This window comes from Fistularia commersonii, chromosome 8, assembly GCF_037954325.1.
Source record: "Fistularia commersonii isolate RoL2024-O1a breed Wild chromosome 8, RoL_Fcom_v1.0, whole genome shotgun sequence".
In the NCBI taxonomy this organism is placed as follows: Eukaryota; Metazoa; Chordata; class Actinopteri; order Syngnathiformes; family Fistulariidae; genus Fistularia; species Fistularia commersonii.
Window position 1 is genome coordinate 107,501 of NC_141291.1, and position 20,919 is coordinate 128,419.

Below are 20,919 nucleotides of genomic sequence, written 5' to 3' on the forward strand. Positions count from 1 at the left end.
TCTCTGGGCCGCGCAGCCTCAGCAGGAGGAAAACTGTTCTGCAGTCAGTCGCCATCGATCCTCTCACAGGGGTTCCAGAGAGCTGAGGAACATAGAGGAACATAATGAAGCTGCCAATACACACACACACACACACACACACACACACACACTCGCCCTGGGAGGTATCATTAGCCCACTTCTCACATCTGACGCTCCAGATCCAAGATGGCTGTCCCCCTGCCTTCTCCTGGAGAACTGTTGCTAGGCAACACCCTCCCTGCCTTGCTGCACTGCGAGTGGAAGATGGCGTCTCCCCATGGACTGTGTGTGTGTGTGTGTGTGTGTGTGTGTGTGTGTGTGTGCATGCTTTTGCGTTTGTGTGTATGTGTGTGTGCAAAAGAAGAATCAGGAATGTTGTTTTGCTGCAGTTGATCTGAGAAAAGGCTGTGGTCGGATACAACCCACTCACACATAAACACCTTCACACACACACACACACACACACACACTGGAGCAGCCCAGATGAGCAGATTGGACACAGATGTTCTGGCAACTGCTGCAGTTGTGAAAAATGCTCTGCTTCACCACTCTGTGTGTGTTGGTGTGTGGTGTGTGCTTGTGTGAGTGTGTGTCTGTGTATGAGTTATATGTGTGGTGTGTGTGTTTGTGTGTGTGTGTGTCTGAGTGACTATGTAGCAGCAGACCTGCTCAGCTCTTGAACAGATGTTCCTCAAGGTGGAGGTTCTAAGATGACAGTGATGTCTCCATCTTTATTTAGGGTTACTTTGTTTCCACTCTCTCTGGTCCATGGTTTTGTTCCGCATTGTGAGCCGTCTCTGCACACACACACACACACACACACACACACACACACACACACACACACACACACACACACACACACACACACACATGCACGCACACACATTGAGGTCCAGCGGCCTCCCACCCGGCCCTCAGAGTGTTTCCTCGTCCTGAGACCTGGAAGAACTTCCAAATATTGTGCTATCATCTCAGTGGTGTGACAGTGACTCTCAGGATTCATCTGCTCCTCAGTTGTGTTTGACTGAGGAGACCCTCTGCTCTCTGACTTTGAGAACTTGATGAGAGGTCCATGAAGACCACCACGTGTAGACCAACTACAGGAGATGTGTGGAAGCAGGAGATCCTGTCCATTCCAGGTTTGGAGCTGTCTAATCGCTGGGATAGGGTGTAACAGAGAGACACCTCCACCAATTCCTGGCCTTGTTTACTGATGACATCATACCGGTGGCCGGCTCCCAGGCCTGGAGGGCTAGCAGGATGCTAACTGGCCACCAGCTTTACCAGCATCAATGTGGAATGAACTTCTCTGCAGGAGAAGGTGGTTTGTGCATATCTTGCAGCGCTTACTTTGGTCTTTGCTTGGTGCTCATAGCTGAAGGACTCACCTCGAGCCGCAGACCAGCATTTGTGGAAGGAGGTCTTGCTCCGGAGCTTTGGAGGTTTTGGTTGAAATCTAGAAGATCCAGACACTCTCACCCAAAGTGCTGTGGATGGATGGATGGATGGATGGATGGATGGATGGATGGATGACGGATGGATGGATGGATGGATGGATGGATGGATGGATGGATGGATGGATGGATGGATGGATGGATGGATGGATGGACAGATGTCGTATGTAGCTCAGTGGCAGAGCACAAGCTTGGCATGTATGAGGTCCTGGTTTGAATCCTTGGCATCTCCACTGTAAGTCGCTTTGGTTAAAAGTGTCAGCCTTATGACTGTAATGTAATGGATGGATGGATGGATGGATGGATGGATGGATGGATGGATGGGTGGATGGATGGCTGGGTTGACCATTCAGACAGACACATACACACACCCTCACCTGGCATTCACTGTGGGTTCTTCTGTCCAGAGAAGCTCATTGTTTTGACCTCTGATTTCCCAGTGCTTCTGTATCATAATATTCTAAGAATGGTTGTTTAGGGAAAGCGTTGAAGGTAAATATGGTGGTAATAACAGTGGTGGCCTCTGACCCTGCCTGATCTGATGAATGCTCTTGCTCTCGCCGTTCGTGTCCTGCCTGCTTTCATGGCGTCGGTGTCTGTTTTCTGTCTGCAAAGTGGCGGCTGCAGAGCCCGCCGTCTGCTCGTCGTGCTCGATGAATAACGGTAGTCGTAGTCGTAATAGTAACAACAATAATAATAGCCAATCATATAATGATGACAATTATAATGCTAATAAATAATTATGATGTGATAGTGGTGACTGCTTGGATTGAATGCAGCGCTTGGTTGTTTAATCGCTATTCATGGGTTAGCCTCTGCTGTCAGGACCGGGGGGCCAATGTGATTGACAGGTGGTGGGAATGGTGGTCGTGCTGGTTGCCTTGGCAACAACAAGACAAGCCCTAAGCAGTTGTAGTGAGCCCCGTGGAGCTGACCACGTCCTCACGATGTGCAGGACCAGTTCCCCGGGTGACCTGAAAGAAGACCCACCTGCTTAAAGAACCCAAACCAGTCTCGGTTCAGCGGCGAGAAGATCGCCAAGCGTCGGATGTCTAAATGTATCGTTACCGCGGTCACCCGCGGATTCGGAGCACGCTGCTTCTTCTAAAGGGGCACTTCACATGACCAGAAAATGATCCTTCTGTATGAAGCCCCATGTTCAGGAGACCTTCTTAGACCTACAGCCACTTCTTAGCTCTTCCTGAAGTTCAGGAGCCCGGAGATCTAAGGCTCTAAATCTTAACTTCATGCTTTGATGCTTTTTGGGGATCATACGTGTAAAACAACCAACGCCGGAGCTCAGGTTTTACCCAGACTGATGCCTCCGATTGGCATATGAAGCTGGGAACGGGTAACCCCCCTGCTGACCCCTGAACCCTGACCCCTGACCCCCAGCACCTTCACTAGAAGTCCACTGTCTCTGTTTCTTTAATTTCAGATTCATCATCACACACCATCATTCATCACATGCCCCTTCTTTTTTTGAGCTCCTGCATTCAGACACAAAGACTAGGAGACAGAGGAGGGCTGCTGAGCACACACACACACACACACACACACACACACACACACAAACACACACATGGTGAGTGAGAAGGTTGGGCTGATGGAGAAGAAGGCGCCGCTCTCTCACTGTGTGTCTCTGTCTGTTTGCAGGGGACATCACTCAGAAGGGTTATGAGAAGAAGAGGTCCAAGCTGATCAGGGCATATGTTCCACATGCTGGAGGTAATCTAGTGACCTCTGACCCTGACCCACCCCCACCCCACACACACAGGTAGAATATTCCCGGGCAGGTGAGGGGTCTTTGAGTTGGGTGGATTAGTGAGTATAGGTGGAGCTCAGCTCTGGCCTGCTGCCGACACACATACACACACACACACACACACACACACACACACACACACACACACACACACACACACACACACACACACACACACACCTCTGGAGCTCAGCCTGGTCCACTACCAACACACACACAGCTCCATCTCACCTCCTGATCCATCGCCATCCCGGGCTGAAAGCCCTTAACCCAATCTAATCTCACCTAACCTAACCCCACCCTTCCCTAACTAACTAACTTACCCTTACCTAGCTTACCCTAACCCTGACCCGAACCCTAACTAACTAACCTACCCTCCCTGCACTGTCATGATTTACTTTTTCCCTGAATGATTATTTCATGTAGTCAATCCAGAAAAATGCAATTTTTCTGTGAGTTCTATCATCTCCCTGTGTGTGTTCTCCTGTCGCACCGCTCCGGTTGGCACTTTTGTGAAACGTCTGTGTGCGTGTGTGTGTGTGTGTGTGTGTGTGTGTGTGTGTGTAGGAATGGAGGGACCCATGTCTCACAGGGCCTCACTCGGGCCCCCCTCTGCGGCACGCTTCCACCGGCGTCGGACATCTGGCACGAGGGACGAGCGCTACAGATCAGGTACAGAGATTCTCCTGCACCCTGACCTTTGACCCTTCAACTTTGACCTTAGGCTAAAAGCAAAGTGTGAAAAATCACCAGTAAGTGGTGATTATTTGGAGAGTGGATCAGCGAGCCTCCTGGAGTCCTGGTCTATCCAGGACTCCTGGAGTATCTTGGACTGTCCTGGGCTCTCCAGGACTCTACAGGATGACTGAACTCTCCTGGACTGTCCTGGACTGTCCTGGACTGTCCTGGAGTCTCCTGGGCTCTCCAGGACTCTCTGGGACTCTCCTGTCTTTCTGTCCCTGGGAGTCATGAGATCCTCACCCTTGTCTCGTCCGTCTCAGACATCCACACTGAGGCCGTGCAGGCCGTCCTGGCGCGACACGTGGAGAGGAAGGTGGCCGTTCCCATGCCGTCCAAGAGACGCTCGTTAGTGGTGCAGACCTCCATGGACGCATACACGCCCCCAGGTGAGGACCGCGTGAACCTGCCGCCATGTTCTCTGCATGCCCCTCTGATGAACAGCAAGCTCATTCAATGAAAAGAACTTTGGGGACAGTTAAAGTCAAGCAAGGTATCTCCATGCTCCTGAGCAGAGGACCCCATCTCTCCAATGCCTCTCCATCACCTCTGTCCTTTGAAGGACCTGGAGCTTCATTGGCTCAGACCAATCACTCTTCAGTATCCTGGCTGATGATTGGTTCTCTCGAACTTTTTGTCCCAGAGCCTAGTTTGTCCCACTAGGGTTCCTCTTCCACCGTCACCACTCACCAATCATCTGCATACATGTAAAACTCCGCTCAGATCCCAACTCAAGTCCCAAGGTCACCTCTGGTCCACTCAGGTCACCTCTGGTCATCTCAGGTCACCTCTGGTCCACTCAGGTCACCTCTGGTCATCTCAGGTCACCTCTGGTCATCTCAGGTCACCTCTGGTCCACTCAGGTCACCTCTGGTCATCTCAGGTCACCTCTGGTCCACTCAGGTCACCTCTGGTCCACTCAGGTCACCTCTGGTCATCTCAGGTCACCTCTGGTCATCTCAGGTCACCTCTGGTCCACTCAGGATCACCTCTGATCTACTCAGGTCACCTCTGGGTGTGTTTGGGGTTTCCACTCTAGGTGTGTTTGTGGGTTCCACTCCAGGTGTGGAACCCCCAGCAAGCTAGCAATAAGCAAACCAGAAGTGTGTGTGTGTGTGTGTGTGTGTGTATGTGTGTGCTGCGGTTTCCCTCTGACCAATACCGGCTCACTGCCTCTCACTAGGCCTGTCGCCCCTGTGCTCAGACTCGTCGTCGGGCTCAGACGAGGAGGCGGGGCCGGGCGACGACATGTCGGCCGCGGATCACTGGATGAGCCGGCCCTCGCAGTTAGGCCCCGCCCACCTCGGCTCCACCTCCTCCTCGTCCTCGTCCACGCAGAGCGGCGGCAGCGGGAACGCCGGGCGCCTGGCCGAATCGCTGGCGCACACGCACATCTCGCACCTGGCGCACGCACACCTGGTGCACACACACCTGGGACAGACACACCACCAGCAGAGCCTCCTGTCACAGTCACACCATGGTGAGAGGATGTGGCCAACATCATGTGTGTGTGTATGCGGGGAGACGTGTGTGGAGTGTGTGGGTGTATGTATGTTGATTGATGATGATTTACAACGCTGATGTTATTGTATTAATTGACACCCCTGCATGTGTGTGTGTGTGGGCGTGCATCCACATGCATGCATGTGTGTGGGTTTCTGTGTGTGTGTGCGTGTGTGTGTGTATGTGTGTGTGTCCCAGGCATCGGCCACCTGTCCCTGAAGAGGAAAGGTGCTCTCGGCGTGGCGGAGAACGGAGGTTCACTGCGTCGGTCCTGTGAGTTTGGCTCGGACATGCTGTGGCCTCCACCGCTGGAGTCAGATGGTGAGCCGGATGCATCTCACACACACACACGGGGGGGGTACTGAGACTTCAGTTACCATGGCAGCACATCCAGAGGCAGAGCGCAGCAGCTTTGCTGATTGGATAACACAGTCAAGCAACATGTCAGGGGTGTCAAAACAAAGGCCTGCTGGAAAAAGACACACACACACACTCCAAATGTGTTGAAGTGAAAGTTACTGTGACATCAGCACACCCAGGCTGTCAGGTGACCAGAAGCCCCGCCCACTTTATCATTTAAGGTTGTCACTGATCTGCTCCAGATGTCACAGGATGGCATTTATATTAATAATCTAATATAATAATTATTATTAGTCCTTGGGTTACAAACAGACAAGTCACCTCTGTGTGTGTGTGTGTGTGTGTGTGTGTGTGTGTGTGTGTGTGTGTGTGTGTGTGTGTCTGCCCCCCCAGAGAACCACTCGGCCCCCCCAGACGTGACAGGTTACTCCTCAGACTCGTCCCACTCCCACACTGAGCGTCACCACATGTCCAACATGGGAACCATCGCCAGGAACACGCAGAAGTACGGCAACGCTGAGCGCATGGAGACGGGAGACGGTAAGACTGGCCTGCTCCTCCTCCTCTTCCTCCTCCTTCTCCTCCTCCTCTTCCTCCTCCTTCTCCTCCTCCTTCTCCTCCTCCTCTTCCTCTCCTTCCAACCTGACAAGCTGCAGGTCATTGTTAAATCTTGGTCACCGTGACAACAGCTTGGCGTGGCCATCCACAGAGAGATCAATAAAGAGGATTCGACCCTCAGCTGGGACCATGATGACTTTCCTCCGTCATCCTTCATGGTGTGTGTGTGTGTGTCTGTGTGTGTGTGTGTGTGTGTGTGTGTTTGTGTGTGCTCCCAACCACAGGGGTTCCGGTCAGCAGTCGTGTGTCGGCGAAGATCCAGCAGCTGGTCAACACGTTGAAGCAGCCTCGCCGACCTCCACTGCGAGAGTTCTTCGTCGACGACTTTGACGAGCTTCTGGAGGGTGAGGACCTTCTCGTCCGTGTTCGTCTCACGCCTGATAGCGCGAGCGGACCGGGAACATCTCACGCCTCGAGACTCTACGCTTCCCTGAAGAGGTCTAGACAGTCTGTGGCAACAAAAGTAATGGATTACCTCAAGGTTAAAGGAGGGGGAGACGGGAGAGTGGGGCAGCAAGGTCTTCCACCAGGGATAGAGGGGCCACCGAGGACCGCTCGTCTCCATGGATCATCGTCTCCTGTGTTTCCACCTCCCCCGACCTGACGTGATGAGGTCCGTCTCTCCTTCTCAGTCCAACAGCCGGACCCCAACCAGCCTCGTCCGGAGGGAGCCGAGATGATGCCGGTGCGGGGCGAGCCGCTGGGGGTCGTCACCAACTGGCCGCCGTCGCTGGAGGCGGCGCTGCAGCGCTGGGGTACCATCTCCCCCAAAGCCCCCTGCCTCACCAGCCTGGACACGGCGGGGAAGCCCCTCTACGTCCTCACCTACGGTAAGAGAGGGTCTCCTGGACCGCCACATCTGACCACCATGTGGATCCTCACACCTGACCTTCACATGGACCTTCACACCTGACCTCCATGTTGACCCTCACACCTGACCTCCACGTGGATCCTCACACCTGACCTTCACATGGACCTTCACATCTGACCTCCATGTTGACCCTCACACCTGACCTCCACATGGACCCCCACATCTGAGGTTCTCCTTGACCCTCAGACCTGACATCAGCAGGTTCAGGATTCAGATCTGGTCCAGCCTGGTTTTGCACAGAGGTGTGCACGTGGGTGTGCAGTAGCCGTGCACGGAAGCGTGCATGGAGGTGTGGCAGATGTGTGCGCATGGGTGTTTAGGAGGTGTGGATGTGGTTCTGCAGGAGGTTTGTAGAGCGTGAGCGACCGAGAAGCGGCGGCGCAGAGACGACGGTGTCGCGGCGGCTGTTCTCCGGCCTCCTGTGACCTGTTCTTCCTCCTCCTCCGCAGGGAAGCTGTGGTCTCGCAGCATCAAGCTGGCCTACAACATCCTGCACAAGCTGGGCAGCAAGCAGGAGCCCATGGTCCGACCGGGAGACCGGGTGAGTGACCCTCTCGTCCTCGTGAGCTCCTCCTGGTCCCGCGGCCTCCTCGGTTCTTCGAGGTCGTCCGTCCTCAAACTCGGCCCGGAGAAATCCGGAATGTTGCGGGATGTTCTCCGAGTGATTGCCAGATGGGACGTCTCCCGTCGGTGGAACTCCACCCCGTCGGAGGCCCCTGACCGGACGGACAGATGCTGGGCTCAGACCTGACGGCCCTGCGGGCTCCGAATGAAGGTTCATCTACTTCAATGATGTCTCCCCTCCTGCCCGCAGGTGGCGCTGGTGTTCCCCAACAACGACCCCGTGGCCTTCATGGTGGCCTTCTACGGCTGTCTGCTGGCCGAGGTGGTCCCCGTTCCCATCGAGGTGCCCCTCAGCCGGAAGGTGAACCTCACTCTGTCCCTCAGCTTTACCTTCACCCCCACGCCATGAAGCCATCAGGACCACAGACCCTGCCCTGACACACACACACACACACACACACACACACACACACACACACACACAGACACACCCTGAACCTGAGTATGGATAAGCTGACATATGTTCCATATGTCATAAAACCCATAAAACCCATAAAACCCATAGTTTTCTCTCGATCCCTCCACCTTGACCCCCGACTACGACCCCGACCCCTGAACCCAGACCCCCGACCTCTGACCCCAAGCCTCTTACCTGCCCCTTCTCCTGGATTTGCCCTGAGGATTTCCCCCGGTGTCCCTCCCAGCAGAAGCCCAGGTGTTTCTGAGGAGTTAGTTTGAAACGCGGTGTGTCCTCCTTCCATGTCCGTGTCCAAGAGTCTGTTCTGCCCCCCCACGACCCCCGCCCGGTCCAACAGGACGCCGGCAGCCAGCAAATCGGGTTCCTGCTCGGCAGCTGTGGCGTGACGGTGGCGCTGACCAGCGACGCCTGCCACAAGGGCCTGCCCAAGAGTGCGACCGGAGAGATCCCGCAGTTCAAAGGTCAGATCCACCGCCGGCCGTCACGGGGGCACAAGGAGGGAGGGGGTCCAGGGGGAGGAGGGTCAGCAGGGACGGCGGGGACACGCAGAAGAAATACATGAAGACGAAGAAGTCGAAGCGGGAAAGGACTGTGGTCGAAATGAATCGGAATGAACTTGATTCGGATTCCTATTTTGGACGGCTTATAGAGATAAGCCAAGTAATCGGATTACTTCAGCTCTGGAAAGATCAGGGGTGTCGGCCTCATTTTAGCTTAGAATCTGTTCCCAAGTGTGAGGGGCGGACGAGTCATGAGTAACAACATCAGCTTCTCGCCTTGAAAAAATAATCTCAGGGGCCGTATTGAAGCCGTTCTCCAGGGCTGTGACCGGGACGCCTCACTGCCGAACACCTTCAGGTGTCCAGGTGTGCTCTCCTAAAGGTGTCCAGATGTGCTCACCTAAAGGTGTCCAGGTGTGCTCTCCTAAAGGTGTCCAGGTGTGCTCTCCTAAAGGTGTCCAGATGTGCTCACCTAAAGGTGTCCAGGTGTGCTCTCCTAAAGGTGTCCAGATGTGCTCACCTAAAGGTGTCCAGATGTGCTCTCCTAAAGGTGTCCAGGTGTGCTCACCTAAAGGTGTCCAGATGTGCTCACCTGAAGGTGTCCAGGTGTGCTCACCTGCAGGTGTGGTTGAGTCAGTCTGTAATCTCAGCACAGTGTCTTAGGTTCAGTCGTGATCTCTGTTGCTTCCAATGAAGGATGTCAGTCTGCGGCTCCTCGGAGAAGGTTCCTCTGTTGAAGGTGTGAACTAGACTGTCTGCTGCTTTCTCCTGCGTGCTGAGCAGCGTCGGAGTGTTCGTGTCGCCCCCTGCAGGATGGCCCAAGCTGCTATGGTTCGTGACCGAGTCCAAGCACCTGTCCAAACCTCCGCGGGACTGGTTCCCCCACATCAAGGATGCCAACAACGACACGGCGTACATCGAGGTGAGCGCGGCCGACGGCGTGGAAACCCGTGGAAACTCGGACCAGAGAACCGGAGAACGGGTCCCGGTTCCGTGTTGCTGATGGGAACACTCACAGAGCTGCGTTGGTTGGGATAACGGGAAAGGACAGGACCGTCCTGTGGTCTGACCAGAGTGCACGTGTGTGTGTGTGTGTGTGTGTGTGTGTGTGTGTGTGTGTGTCAGTATAAAACCTGTAAGGACGGCAGCGTGCTGGGAGTCACCGTCACCCGCATCGCCCTGCTCACACACTGCCAGGCCCTGACACAGTCCTGCAGCTACACCGAGGGTAGGGGCACACACACACACACACACACACACACTCACACACACACACACACACACACACACAAACACACACGCAAACTCACACGCAAACACACACGCCCACAAACATACACCTTTAGCTCTAATAATCTCCCCCTCCCCCTACAGCGGAGACCATTGTCAACGTGCTGGACTTCAAGAAGGACGTGGGCTTGTGGCACGGCATCCTGACGGTAAGAGGCGGGTCAGGGGTCAGAGGTCACCTGCGGCCTCTCTCTGCAGGCTTCACGCCGGGGTTTCCTTGGTCCTCCGTGCCCGTTAATCAGTGGAGAAACATCACACTGGTGTCCTCCTCCCTGAGGTGGAGTCTGGAGCGCAGAAGCTTCTGTGACCTTTTAGTTTTCCCGGGAGGATCTGAAAAGATCGGTTGGATGTCCAGAGGCTCCTCCAGAGGGAGCGTCCCGTGCGCCACTCTGGTCGACCTCGGTTGAACCCAGCCTTCTTTCACGCCTGGGTCGTGACTCGCGATCAAACTCCCACACTGAGCAGGAAGCCCGAGGGGTCGTTGGAAAATGATCTGCCGACGTGGACGAAGAGGAGGATTCTGGGAAGGACAACGGACGAACTTCTTCCCACGTCTGTCCTTCTTGTCCAAGCTCTCATCTCCTCCGCCAACCGCTTGTTCACGGCGTCGCAGAGGGAAGGATGCCGATTCGGAACGAAGGAAACAATCGCAAACAAAGTCTCATTTTCATTTTGACTCGCTTCTGAAGGGATGGAGAAAAATGGGCTTGGGAGAAGAAGAGGAGAGCTTTGACTGGATTCCAAACCTGCAACGTGAAGCTGACATGAGGACGGTCTCTAATTGTCCCTTGTGTGTGTGCATGTGTGTGTGTGTCTGTGTGTGTGTGTGTGTGTGTGTGTGTGTGTGTCATGCAGAGTGTGATGAACATGATGCACGTGATCAGCGTGCCCTACTCGCTGATGAAGGTCAACCCTCTTTCATGGATTCAGAAGGTCTGCCAGTACAAAGGTCAGGCTCTCGCTGCACCTTCACCCTTCACTCAGCCCGTCCTCGCTGCCGCCCAGCAAGGACATTAATCTGTACGCCTGTGTGTGCGTATCTGTGTGTGTGTGTGTGTGTGCGTGTGCGTGTGTGTGTGTGTGCGTGTTTGCATGTGTGTGCGTGTGCGTGTGTGTGTGTGCGTGTGCATGTTTGCGTGTGTGTGCGTGTTTGCGTGTGTGTGTGTGTGCGTGTGTGTGTGTGTGCGTGTTCGTGTTTGCGTGTGTGTGTGTGTGTGTGTGTGTGTGTGTGTGTGTGTGTGCTCACCCCTGCAGCCAAGGTGTCGTGTGTGAAGTCCCGAGACATGCACTGGGCTCTGGTGGCCCACAAAGACCAGAAGGACATCAACCTGAGTTCGCTGCGGATGCTGCTGGTGGCCGACGGCTCCAACCCCTGTAAGCCTCTCGCCGTCGCCATGGCAACGCCGGGGAGCAGCGAGCGGAGGTGGGAGACAAAGCGGCGGCCGTCCGGGAGAGGATAGATTCCCCGGAGAAGTCGGGAAAGCGGGTCGCGTTACAGGAATCGGGCGCAGGATGGGAGGAGGAAACGGGAAAGGAGCTCGGTTCCCGCTCCGTCCCGGCGATCGTCGACGTCTCCCTTCTCCGCCTCGCTCCAGGTCCTGCGTCGCCATGGAAACCTTCAGATTCGGTCAGCGGGTCAGAAACGGTAGCGGCGCACGTTAGCTCGTAGATACGGGATCTAAAGCGGCCTCTGACGGACCGGACGGCGCCTCCGACCAAGAAGACCCGGCAGAAGAGCGTACGCCGCTTCCGGCTCCTTGTTACTCGCCGTCTCGGACGAGTGTCGGTATCGGTTGTCGGTTTGGAGACATGAGGTCCTGCGGGTCCTTGATGAGGTGAAGAACGTAAAGATTAGTTAAAAATTCAAGCGTTAGCAGATCCTCGTATCTCCGGAGGCGCTGAAACATGAAGGCACGAAGATGAGTGGATGATAAATGACGGGCGGGGAACCTGCTCTGAGAAGCCTCCGCAGAGGCCAGGTGGTCCGGACGGTTCCCGCGGAAACCGACGGCTGATCTCTGATGCTCCTCAGGGTCCATCTCCTCCTGCGACGCCTTCCTCAACGTCTTTCAGACCAAAGGGCTGAGAGCCGAGGTCATCTGTCCCTGTGCCAGCTCCCCCGAGGCTCTGACCGTGGCCATCCGGAGGTACACACACACACACACACACTGCATGAAACACACACCTACTGCTTGAAACACACACACACACACACACACACACACACACACACACACACACACACACACACTGCATGAAACACACACCTACTGCTTGAAACACACAAACGCACACACACACACACACTGCATGAAACACACACCTACTGCTTGAAACACACGCACACACACACACACACACACACTGCATGAAACACACACCTACTGCTTGAAACACACACACACACACACACACACACTGCATGAAACACACACCTACTGCTTGAAACACACACACACATACAAATCTGCTCTATGTAACACACACACACATCTACTGCATGTAAACACACTTTGTCCTGCACACACACGCGCACACATCTACATGTGAGACTACACTATTCTACACACACACATAAACACATACACATCTACTGCATTTAAACACACACTTTATCCTGCACACACACATCTACTGAATGTAGACACACACACATACATCTGTTGTGTGTAAACACAAACTTCATCCCACATCTACCTGCGTGAACTTCACTTTATCCTGCACGTACACACTCACACAGACACAGACACACACACACACACACACACACACACACACACCTACTGCATGCAAATAGACATGTTCTGTGATTGCAGCTCAGTTCAGCGTCGGAGACGCGCAACATGTGATGAAGAGCTCCTGGAGCAGGAGGTTCAGGCGCAAGCTGCTCATGACTGTGTGTGTGTATGTGTGTGTGTGTGTGTGTGTGTGTGTGTGTGCAGGCCGGTGGAGGACAGCAGCCAGCCGCCGGGCCGAGGTGTGCTGTCCATGCAGGGTCTGAGCTACGCGGTGGTCCGTGTGGACACGGAGGAGCGCCTGTCCGTCCTCACCGTGCAGGACGTGGGGACCGTCACTCCCGGAGGTACGGCGGCTTCTCGCTCGCGTCTCGTTGGCTCCCGTGTGCTCCGGAAGTGTCCGTTAGCTCCATCGGCTTCCGGCCGCAGACGTCTCCGAGGCGACGGGCGGCGTGCGGCCTTCGCCTTCCGTACCGGCAGCAGAAGTTCGGAGATTCGCGCCGCATCGGCCTCTCCTCCCGTGACCGAGGCGGGTCGGCAGGTCGTCCTTCACGTCAGCGGGTCGGCGTCGGACCCGGATTTATTGTCCCTCAAACAGACGGTCTTCTACGAGACACGTGAAAGCTTCTGCCGTCCTGTCCATCACCCTCTCGCTGGACCGAAGGATTCCCGGCCGGGAAACATCGGTCTTTGGCTGACGCTCAGTCTGAGGCGCTCCCCCTCCTCACAGGAACCCTGTAACTAAAACCCACCATCATTGTCAGCAGGCGGCAAGGAGAACCAGGAGAGAACTCAGGCAGGAGAACCTGGAGAGAACTCAGGGTGGAGAACCAGACAGGAGAACCAGGAGAGAGCTCACGCTGGAGAACCAGACAGGAGAACCAGGAGAGAACTCAGGCAGGAGAACCTAGAAGGTTGTACTCACTGCTCTGTAGAGGTGGATTTTTTCTCAGACAGAAGCTACGCTAGAAGTCAACCTACTATGAAAAAGGTCTAGCGCATGGAAGAAGGCGGTCGTCACAATTCTACTGCAGACCTTCTTCAGCAGAGTCAGGAGTCTTCTCTTCTCTGGATGAGACTCGTGAAGGTCTGTCTCGGAATCCGCAAAGATCGTCCTCAGAAGATTTCACGAAGATCCTGCAGCCAGGTGGCGCCGCCCGGTGGTGAAAGTTGTGGGACCAAGGACGAGCAAGTCTTCTGTCACCTTCACGCCGGGCCTGATCCTGGTCAGGAGGCCAGAGGTAACTTTTTGTCCGAGACCTCGGCCTCAGCTGGAGATCCTCTCTCAGCAGACGCTCTTATCAGAGGAACGTGTTCCTCAGCTCTCCGCTGACCACAGTAGATCATTTCTGTCGATCGGCCCTGAAGAGCCTCCCCCAACCCGCTTCCAAACAACCCGAGAGGATGATCTCATCTTCTCCGTGCTGTGTTGGTGTTCCCACAAATCCAGACCGGTTCTGGTTTCTCCTTCAACCATGGCGGTTCTTTTACAAACATCATGAGGTTTCTAGATTAATACGGCAGCGAGTAGTTCTTCTCAGACATTTGCGACCGAAGGTTCTGGTGGACGGTGGGACGCGGCGATGATGATGATGAGTCGCCGAGCTCCGGCAGAAGGTCAGGTGTTCAGGTGGTACTCTACGTTGCAGGTCTGGTGTGCGTGGTGAAGCCCGACGGCGTCCCCCAGCTCTGCCAGACGGACGAGATCGGCGAGCTGTGCGTCTGCTCCGTGGCCACCGGCACGTCCTACTACGGCCTCAGCGGCATGACCAAGAACACCTTCGAGGTGAGGACCTCCGGGCGGCCGGGACGCCCGCCGAGGCGGTCGCGGTGACGGCCCGGCGTGGATCTTGTCCACAGGTGTACCCGGTGAGCGCGGGCGGGGAGCTGATCAGCGAGTACGCCTTCGTGCGGACCGGACTGCTGAGCTTCATCGGGCCGGGCAGCCTGGTCTTCATCACCGGCAAGATGGACGGGCTCATCATGGTGAGCGGGCGCAGGCACAACGCCGACGACATCGTGGCCACGGCGCTGGCGGTGGAGCCCATGAAGTTCGTCTACAGAGGGAGGTGAGTGAGGAGGAGGAGGAGGAGATACCGGACGTATCCTCCAACCCGTCTACTGAACATATGCTCCTTGGAAGAAGGATCTGCTGCCTGACCGCACCACGACTCACGCCACAGGAGAACCAGAGGTCTCAGGAGTTCCCAACCTAGAGGAACCTCAATGCTCCCTGGCATTGGAGGCATTGGAGAGCGGGTGTTGTGAAGCTACGGCTCATGTCTGACCCCTGTCTGAACTTCATCCGTCTATAGATCACTTCACACATGTCTTTAGGAAATATCCTGTATCAATGATGGTCCTGGACACTTTTTACTCTGGGAACCATGAAGAGAGGGGGGGTCAGGAGACCCCAGATGACCCAAGAAGCTGATGTTTTAGCAATACTTAGCTGTCAAACAGCTGCTCATAGCTGATGAATTGATTCCTCGGTGTGCACATTTAGCCTGAATCTCCAAACTCCTATCTTCTGTTCGCACCAGCAACTTTGCTCTTGCAAATATCCAGGGGTTCCCGGCCCTTTGAGAGCCGGTCGGCGGAAACCTTCTCAGAGGGTTGTCTTCTGCCCCCTGCAGGATAGCGGTGTTTTCGGTGACGGTGCTGAGGGACGAGCGGATCGTGGTGGTGGCCGAGCAGAGACCCGACTCCACCGAGGAGGACAGCTTCCAGTGGATGAGCCGGGTGCTGCAGGTGGGTCGGGGGTGGACCCTCGGCAGAGCGGACCCTCAGCAGGGTCCTGTCGCACAAGAGGTGTAGAAGGAGAAGGTCGACTCCCAAAGCTCTCCGTAAACGCCGGGCCTCCATAAGCTTCTGGAGAAGTCCTCCCTTGGAGGTTCGGTGTCGGTGGTCTCGGCGCTCTGCAAAGTTCCCTCTAATTCTTCATTTGTCTGGGCAAACAGACAACCTCCCTGAGCACTCTGAGGACCACTGTGAGAAACATTAGATGTGCACGCTGTGGCCACACAGCAGTAGCACACCTGGGATCATGGCATGTTTCATGACTTATTAGAAGAATCAAATTACAACTTCAAATGACAATTTCCATCAGTTTACTTTTAATATACGGTAAGTCATTTGGCCTACTTAAAATGAAAAAGACAAAAGTGGTCGATTAAAAAGTAGTTCATGAGACATGCAGCATGTTATGTGAGAGTCCTGCTTGGGCCTAGATCACTCAGGTGAGGGTCTCGCTCTGGAAGAACTGAGACATGCACACCTTTCAGGCATAACATTTTCATAACATTACGTAACATTAAAACACTCACATTTTCCACAATGACGCGTGATGTAGCTTGTGATGCGGTGTCTTTTATTAGCATTTCTACTACCCATAAATGATCTAGTCATAATAGAATTTAATGACTATATCCTTAATAAATGTCACTAGAATATGCACAAATCTGACTTCAGTTTTACCTTATTTTTCACACCTGTCCTTCTCACTTCTCCAACGGTTTAGCACTTTGTCCAGGTTGATGGCTCCGTTTGACTTTATGCACATCAGCTGGTCCAAATGTGCCACTTCAAGATGATTTCTGGATGCTGTTTTGATACGATTCATCAAACTGCATCCTCTTTCACAATCTGCACTCTTGAAACGTCGCACAAATATCCACAAGCTGTGAGATCTCCTTTTGCTCCTCACATTTACGTGCTGCAGCCACCATATCTGAATGTGTCGATTGTCTCCCGCCTAAGTTTTTGCTTCATTATGTACTTGAAGTCAGCCTATCGACTGTTAATGGCCACCATAGACTGCGGCTGGCGGAGAATGGCCTCGTACCCCTTTGCCAGTGTAGCAGTGTCCGCCGATCCGTAGTCAAAACCGATGCCTGAGCTCAATGCTTCAATGTCGAATGCAGACCAGTCCTTTAATTCATCCTCTAGAAAACGAGCATCCACGTGGTCACAGAGGTCACTCGTTACTCTTTGACGAGGTCGCTCAACTGCACATCCTTCCTCTTCGAGTATTGGGAACGCATCTTCTCAGTCTTTGCTCTAGCGAAGCGGTGTCCTTCCATCACAGTCAGGTTGCGTCTTTCCGTCAAGAGAGGCAGAGTTGTGCTAGCTCACTTAAAATATCTCCAGCAGTGACAGTATCCTCCAACTTTGAACGGCCCGGCTTTTTGTGGCAGTACTTTGCCATTGGATTTCTGTTATTGGTGAATTCTCTTCTCGAGCGCAGTGTGGTTATCCAGAACAGTTATTCAGATTCATCAAGAAACTCTGCCAGGGCCTCCAATTTGCCCCTCTTCACAGTGGACCAAGAGAAAGTGGAATATACCGTTCTTAGAAGAGTTTCCACATCTGGCATCGAAGGCACATCTTTCCAGGCATCGTCAGTGCCCAAGTCCTCTCCATGGGCCGCACAATGTCATCCAGTTAGGTGTGGTATTTGGCGCTTCAACAAAGCCGCAACTCCGTTGGGTTTCACTAGCATTACTAAGGCACCATCAGAGGTCAGCATCACCATTCTCTGCATGTCCGGTCCATGTTTGGAGTAAAACTGAGTTATTGCCTTCACACTATCCTGAGCAGTGCATGCTGTCAACTGGATAATGCCACCAAACACAGTTTTATAGCCGACATCGTTTTCCTCCCCTATTTGATGTATACAGTGTGACTAGCATTTTGTGTACTGCTATGTCTGTGCTGTCATCTACTGTCAGGGTATGCCAGGTTCATTTTTAACCTTACACTTGGTCTCATTCTGCACCCGCCTCTCATTGATTGAGTTCACAAACCCAAAGGCATAGTTTTTGCTTCATCAGCTTTCTGGTGTACTCACATACTTTGCCACGTGACGCCGGATTTGTCGAACTGACAGCATCGATGCGTTCGTTTTGATGGCAAGTAAAATATTGTCAATGAGAATTTAAACTTGCTCAAGGTCAGAGTTTTTTATGGTGCGACAGCTCGTTCTTTTTCTCCCGGTCGTTTGCGCTGTCCCGCAATAATGCACCAATCCAATTCCCATCTTGAGTCTTCATATAATTCCAACAGCATTCATGTGACTTTTCTGCTGAATGTGCCGCTTGAGGAAGTCCAGCTTCCATGTAGCCCATATTTGTCTATAAAACTCGCTTACTACTTTAGCTTCGCCGCATGTTTTGCAGAGCAGACCTTTCTCACTTGAAAAAGAAAAAATCTCAGCTAGTTTCAGCGCTTGTTCTTCTATTTGCACGTACTCCGACAGCCATTCCAACATTAACAGAACCGCTTTTCTTTTTTACTTTGGTTTGGTGAGCGGACGGATCACATTCACCGCCCGCCCCTTTTCGTCGTGATAAGGGGTTAGCGTGTTAGCATTAGCGTCACTTAACTCCGCCACACTGATGTTTTTGTTATTTAGCGTGAATGGGCAGAGCACGAACGCAAGTACTGTCAATTCCTGGATCGGCCGCATAGCATAATTGCATCGTATTGCAGGATTGGCTGGACACCTGTCACACACCGAGTTACACAACAAAATGATACAGAAAAATAATTTCCATAGTGCGCTCGCTGCACTGGATAGGTTTTCTTGTGCGCTGAGAGTGTGCGAGCGGAGCAGCTTAGAGGGAACTCTAAGAGGGTGATCTGAGATGTTTTCCTCAGGATAGACTTGCGTTGGGTCCTTCTCCCCCCAGGCCATCGACAGTATCCACGGCGTGGGGGTGTTCTGCCTGGCCCTGGTCCCGGCCAACACCCTCCCCAAGACCCCCCTGGGAGGCATCCACCTGTCTGAGATCAAGCAGCTGTACCTGGAGGGAGGCCTGCACCCCTGCAACGTCCTCATGTGCCCCCACACCTGCGTCACCAACCTGCCCAAACCCCGGCAGAAACAGCCAGGTGGGCAAACAGCCAGGAGTGTGTGTGTGTGTGTGTGTGTGTGTGTGTGTGTGTGTGTGTGCGTGTGTGCGTGTGTGTGTGCGTGTGTCACGTCGTGAGGGAGATCTTTACATCATGAGAACAGAGGAGTCTTGAAACATGAGTGTGTGTGTGTGTGTGTGTGTGTGTGTGTGTGTGTGTGTGTGTGTCAGAGATTGGACCTGCCTCTGTGATGGTGGGGAATCTGGTGTCGGGGAAGCGGATCGCTCAGGCCAGCGGCAGAGATCTGGGACAGACTGACGACAACGACCAGGTGAGCCACACACACACACACACACACACACACACACACACTCACACACACTGGGGCCAGGTCCCAGAGCTGGAGTGAAGCGCAGATCTTCAGCAGACAGGAGTGGGACCCTCAGCTCTGAGACCCTCGGGTATTTCAAATATCAGTTCATTCAATCCTTGAAACAGACTTGGGAAGAAATGGTTTCTTGGAGAAGGTCTGAGACATTTGGCAGGACGTTGTCTTTGGCCAAACGTCCCCAGAAGGAGTGCCGGTTTCACTCTTGACCCCCAGTGACAGTGACCGGGTGTCAACAGTGAAACTGCGCGAGGAATAAACTTCAGCTGGATTTAGTTTTCCCTGATGCGATGGGCCGCTTCCACAGGCGTGATCTTCCCAACCCAAGCCACCCAGAGGCTCTTCTGACAGGGGCTTGGCTTCCGGCTCCGCCGGCCGTCCCGGGGGGGAAAACCTGAGCCTCCGTGCAGCTCGTAGCCGCTGGGGTCCCGCAGAGGCTTTTGGTCAGGTGTTTGCTTCCCCCTGAAGCCTCTCCATGGACGTTATCTCCTCAGCGGAGCGTGGACAGCAGCGGGGGTTTTAGTCTCCGAGGGCAGAGTCACAGGACGCTGCCTCTCTCAGGCGGGAGGTCCTGAAGGGCCTCATCGAGGGCCAGCCGAGGTGACAGCAGCCTCTCCGGCGCAGCGCCGCAGTAGTTCACGCTGGACGGGGTGTGAGCAGATCTAGCAGTGCTGGGATCAGACGATCTCAGCTCCGAGACAAACCTTTGAACGCTCCGTGTTCCAAAAGCATGACGGATGGATGACGCGGCTCTTCTGCTTTCCAGTTCCTCTTCCTGTCTGAGGTTTTGCAGTGGAGAGCTCAGACCACGCCGGACCACGTCCTCTATACTCTCCTCAGCTCTCGGGTAACGCACCTCACACACCACGCTCTGCATCGCCGGGCCGACAGCCGGGTCCGCCGCGACCTCACTGCTAAGCCTTTCATCAGACGCATTTCGATTTCATCTGAAATCAAAGCAAGAACACCAAAAACACAACAGATGGGGGGCTAGCTGATGAGCACATAGCCTCCATGCTAACGCTACCCCATGAAGCTAATATCCACAGGAACAGGCCGTAGAGATGCTCCAACCGTGTGTTGAAATACTTTGACGAAATATCATAATGGAAGAAGACCCTCTCGGGGAAACTGACATTGCATTTGTACTTGAACCTTCTCAGCCCCTCTCTTGGTCACATCTTTTTCACACGTGCCTCTGACGACGGCTCATTCTACAGGAAGTGCTCACGAATAGTTTTCAAAATAAAGGACAAACAGGAAATAAGATGCAGCACGCATTGCAGTGTAGTTATTTGCAGGGGTTGTGTCGCAGAGATTATTCTAATAAACACTTAAGAAACTCAAGAAAACACTTGCACAATTGAACCAAACAACCTCTTCCCTCAGCCGCAGGGAATCTTCAAATCTTTGTAGTTAACCCTCATATTATGTTAAGGGTCAATTTCACCCATTTGGTCAATGGGTGAAATGGGTCAAATTGACCCTTAACATTACATGAGGGTTAACAGTTCACAGTTAAGACAATTTATATTTCATTGTATTTCTTATTCTTCCTCCTTTCAACTATTATCTATTACTGTTATGTTTTTACTTGAAACTCTGGCACAACAATTTCCTTCGGGATAAATAAAGTTGTTCTCATCTCATCATCTCATCTCATAAGTCGGACGTTTGTCTGCTGTTTTTTTTAAATCCAGTTTATTCTCAACATTGTGACTTAGACATAGTAAAAATAGCCACGGCTTCCAGAAAACAAAATCACCAAAGGCGTGGAA

The 20,919-nt window shown here is 53.5% G+C and overlaps 1 protein-coding gene across 2 annotated transcripts in view; it reads left to right on the forward strand.

Moving 5' to 3' along the window:
* LOC147231555 (disco-interacting protein 2 homolog C-like) overlaps positions 1–20,919 on the forward strand; it is a 40,173-nt gene that overhangs the window by 8,948 nt on the left and 10,306 nt on the right. Inside the window, exons 2-25 of one of the 2 annotated variants that reach the window (XM_086150437.1) lie at positions 3,135–3,206; positions 3,811–3,915; positions 4,245–4,370; positions 5,186–5,461; positions 5,683–5,805; positions 6,238–6,384; positions 6,687–6,806; positions 7,095–7,292; positions 7,783–7,874; positions 8,148–8,258; positions 8,713–8,836; positions 9,688–9,797; positions 10,001–10,103; positions 10,250–10,314; positions 11,021–11,114; positions 11,420–11,539; positions 12,198–12,312; positions 13,108–13,247; positions 14,550–14,686; positions 14,761–14,969; positions 15,537–15,651; positions 18,591–18,792; positions 18,984–19,084; positions 19,908–19,988. In XM_086150437.1, coding sequence (XP_086006563.1) covers positions 3,135–3,206; positions 3,811–3,915; positions 4,245–4,370; positions 5,186–5,461; positions 5,683–5,805; positions 6,238–6,384; positions 6,687–6,806; positions 7,095–7,292; positions 7,783–7,874; positions 8,148–8,258; positions 8,713–8,836; positions 9,688–9,797; positions 10,001–10,103; positions 10,250–10,314; positions 11,021–11,114; positions 11,420–11,539; positions 12,198–12,312; positions 13,108–13,247; positions 14,550–14,686; positions 14,761–14,969; positions 15,537–15,651; positions 18,591–18,792; positions 18,984–19,084; positions 19,908–19,988 — 3,086 coding nt within the window. Of the gene's footprint in view, positions 1–3,134; positions 3,207–3,810; positions 3,916–4,244; positions 4,371–5,164; positions 5,462–5,682; positions 5,806–6,237; positions 6,385–6,686; positions 6,807–7,094; positions 7,293–7,782; positions 7,875–8,147; positions 8,259–8,712; positions 8,837–9,687; positions 9,798–10,000; positions 10,104–10,249; positions 10,315–11,020; positions 11,115–11,419; positions 11,540–12,197; positions 12,313–13,107; positions 13,248–14,549; positions 14,687–14,760; positions 14,970–15,536; positions 15,652–18,590; positions 18,793–18,983; positions 19,085–19,907; positions 19,989–20,919 lie in introns of both variants that reach the window. The other variant, XM_086150436.1, reaches the window with a different exon arrangement.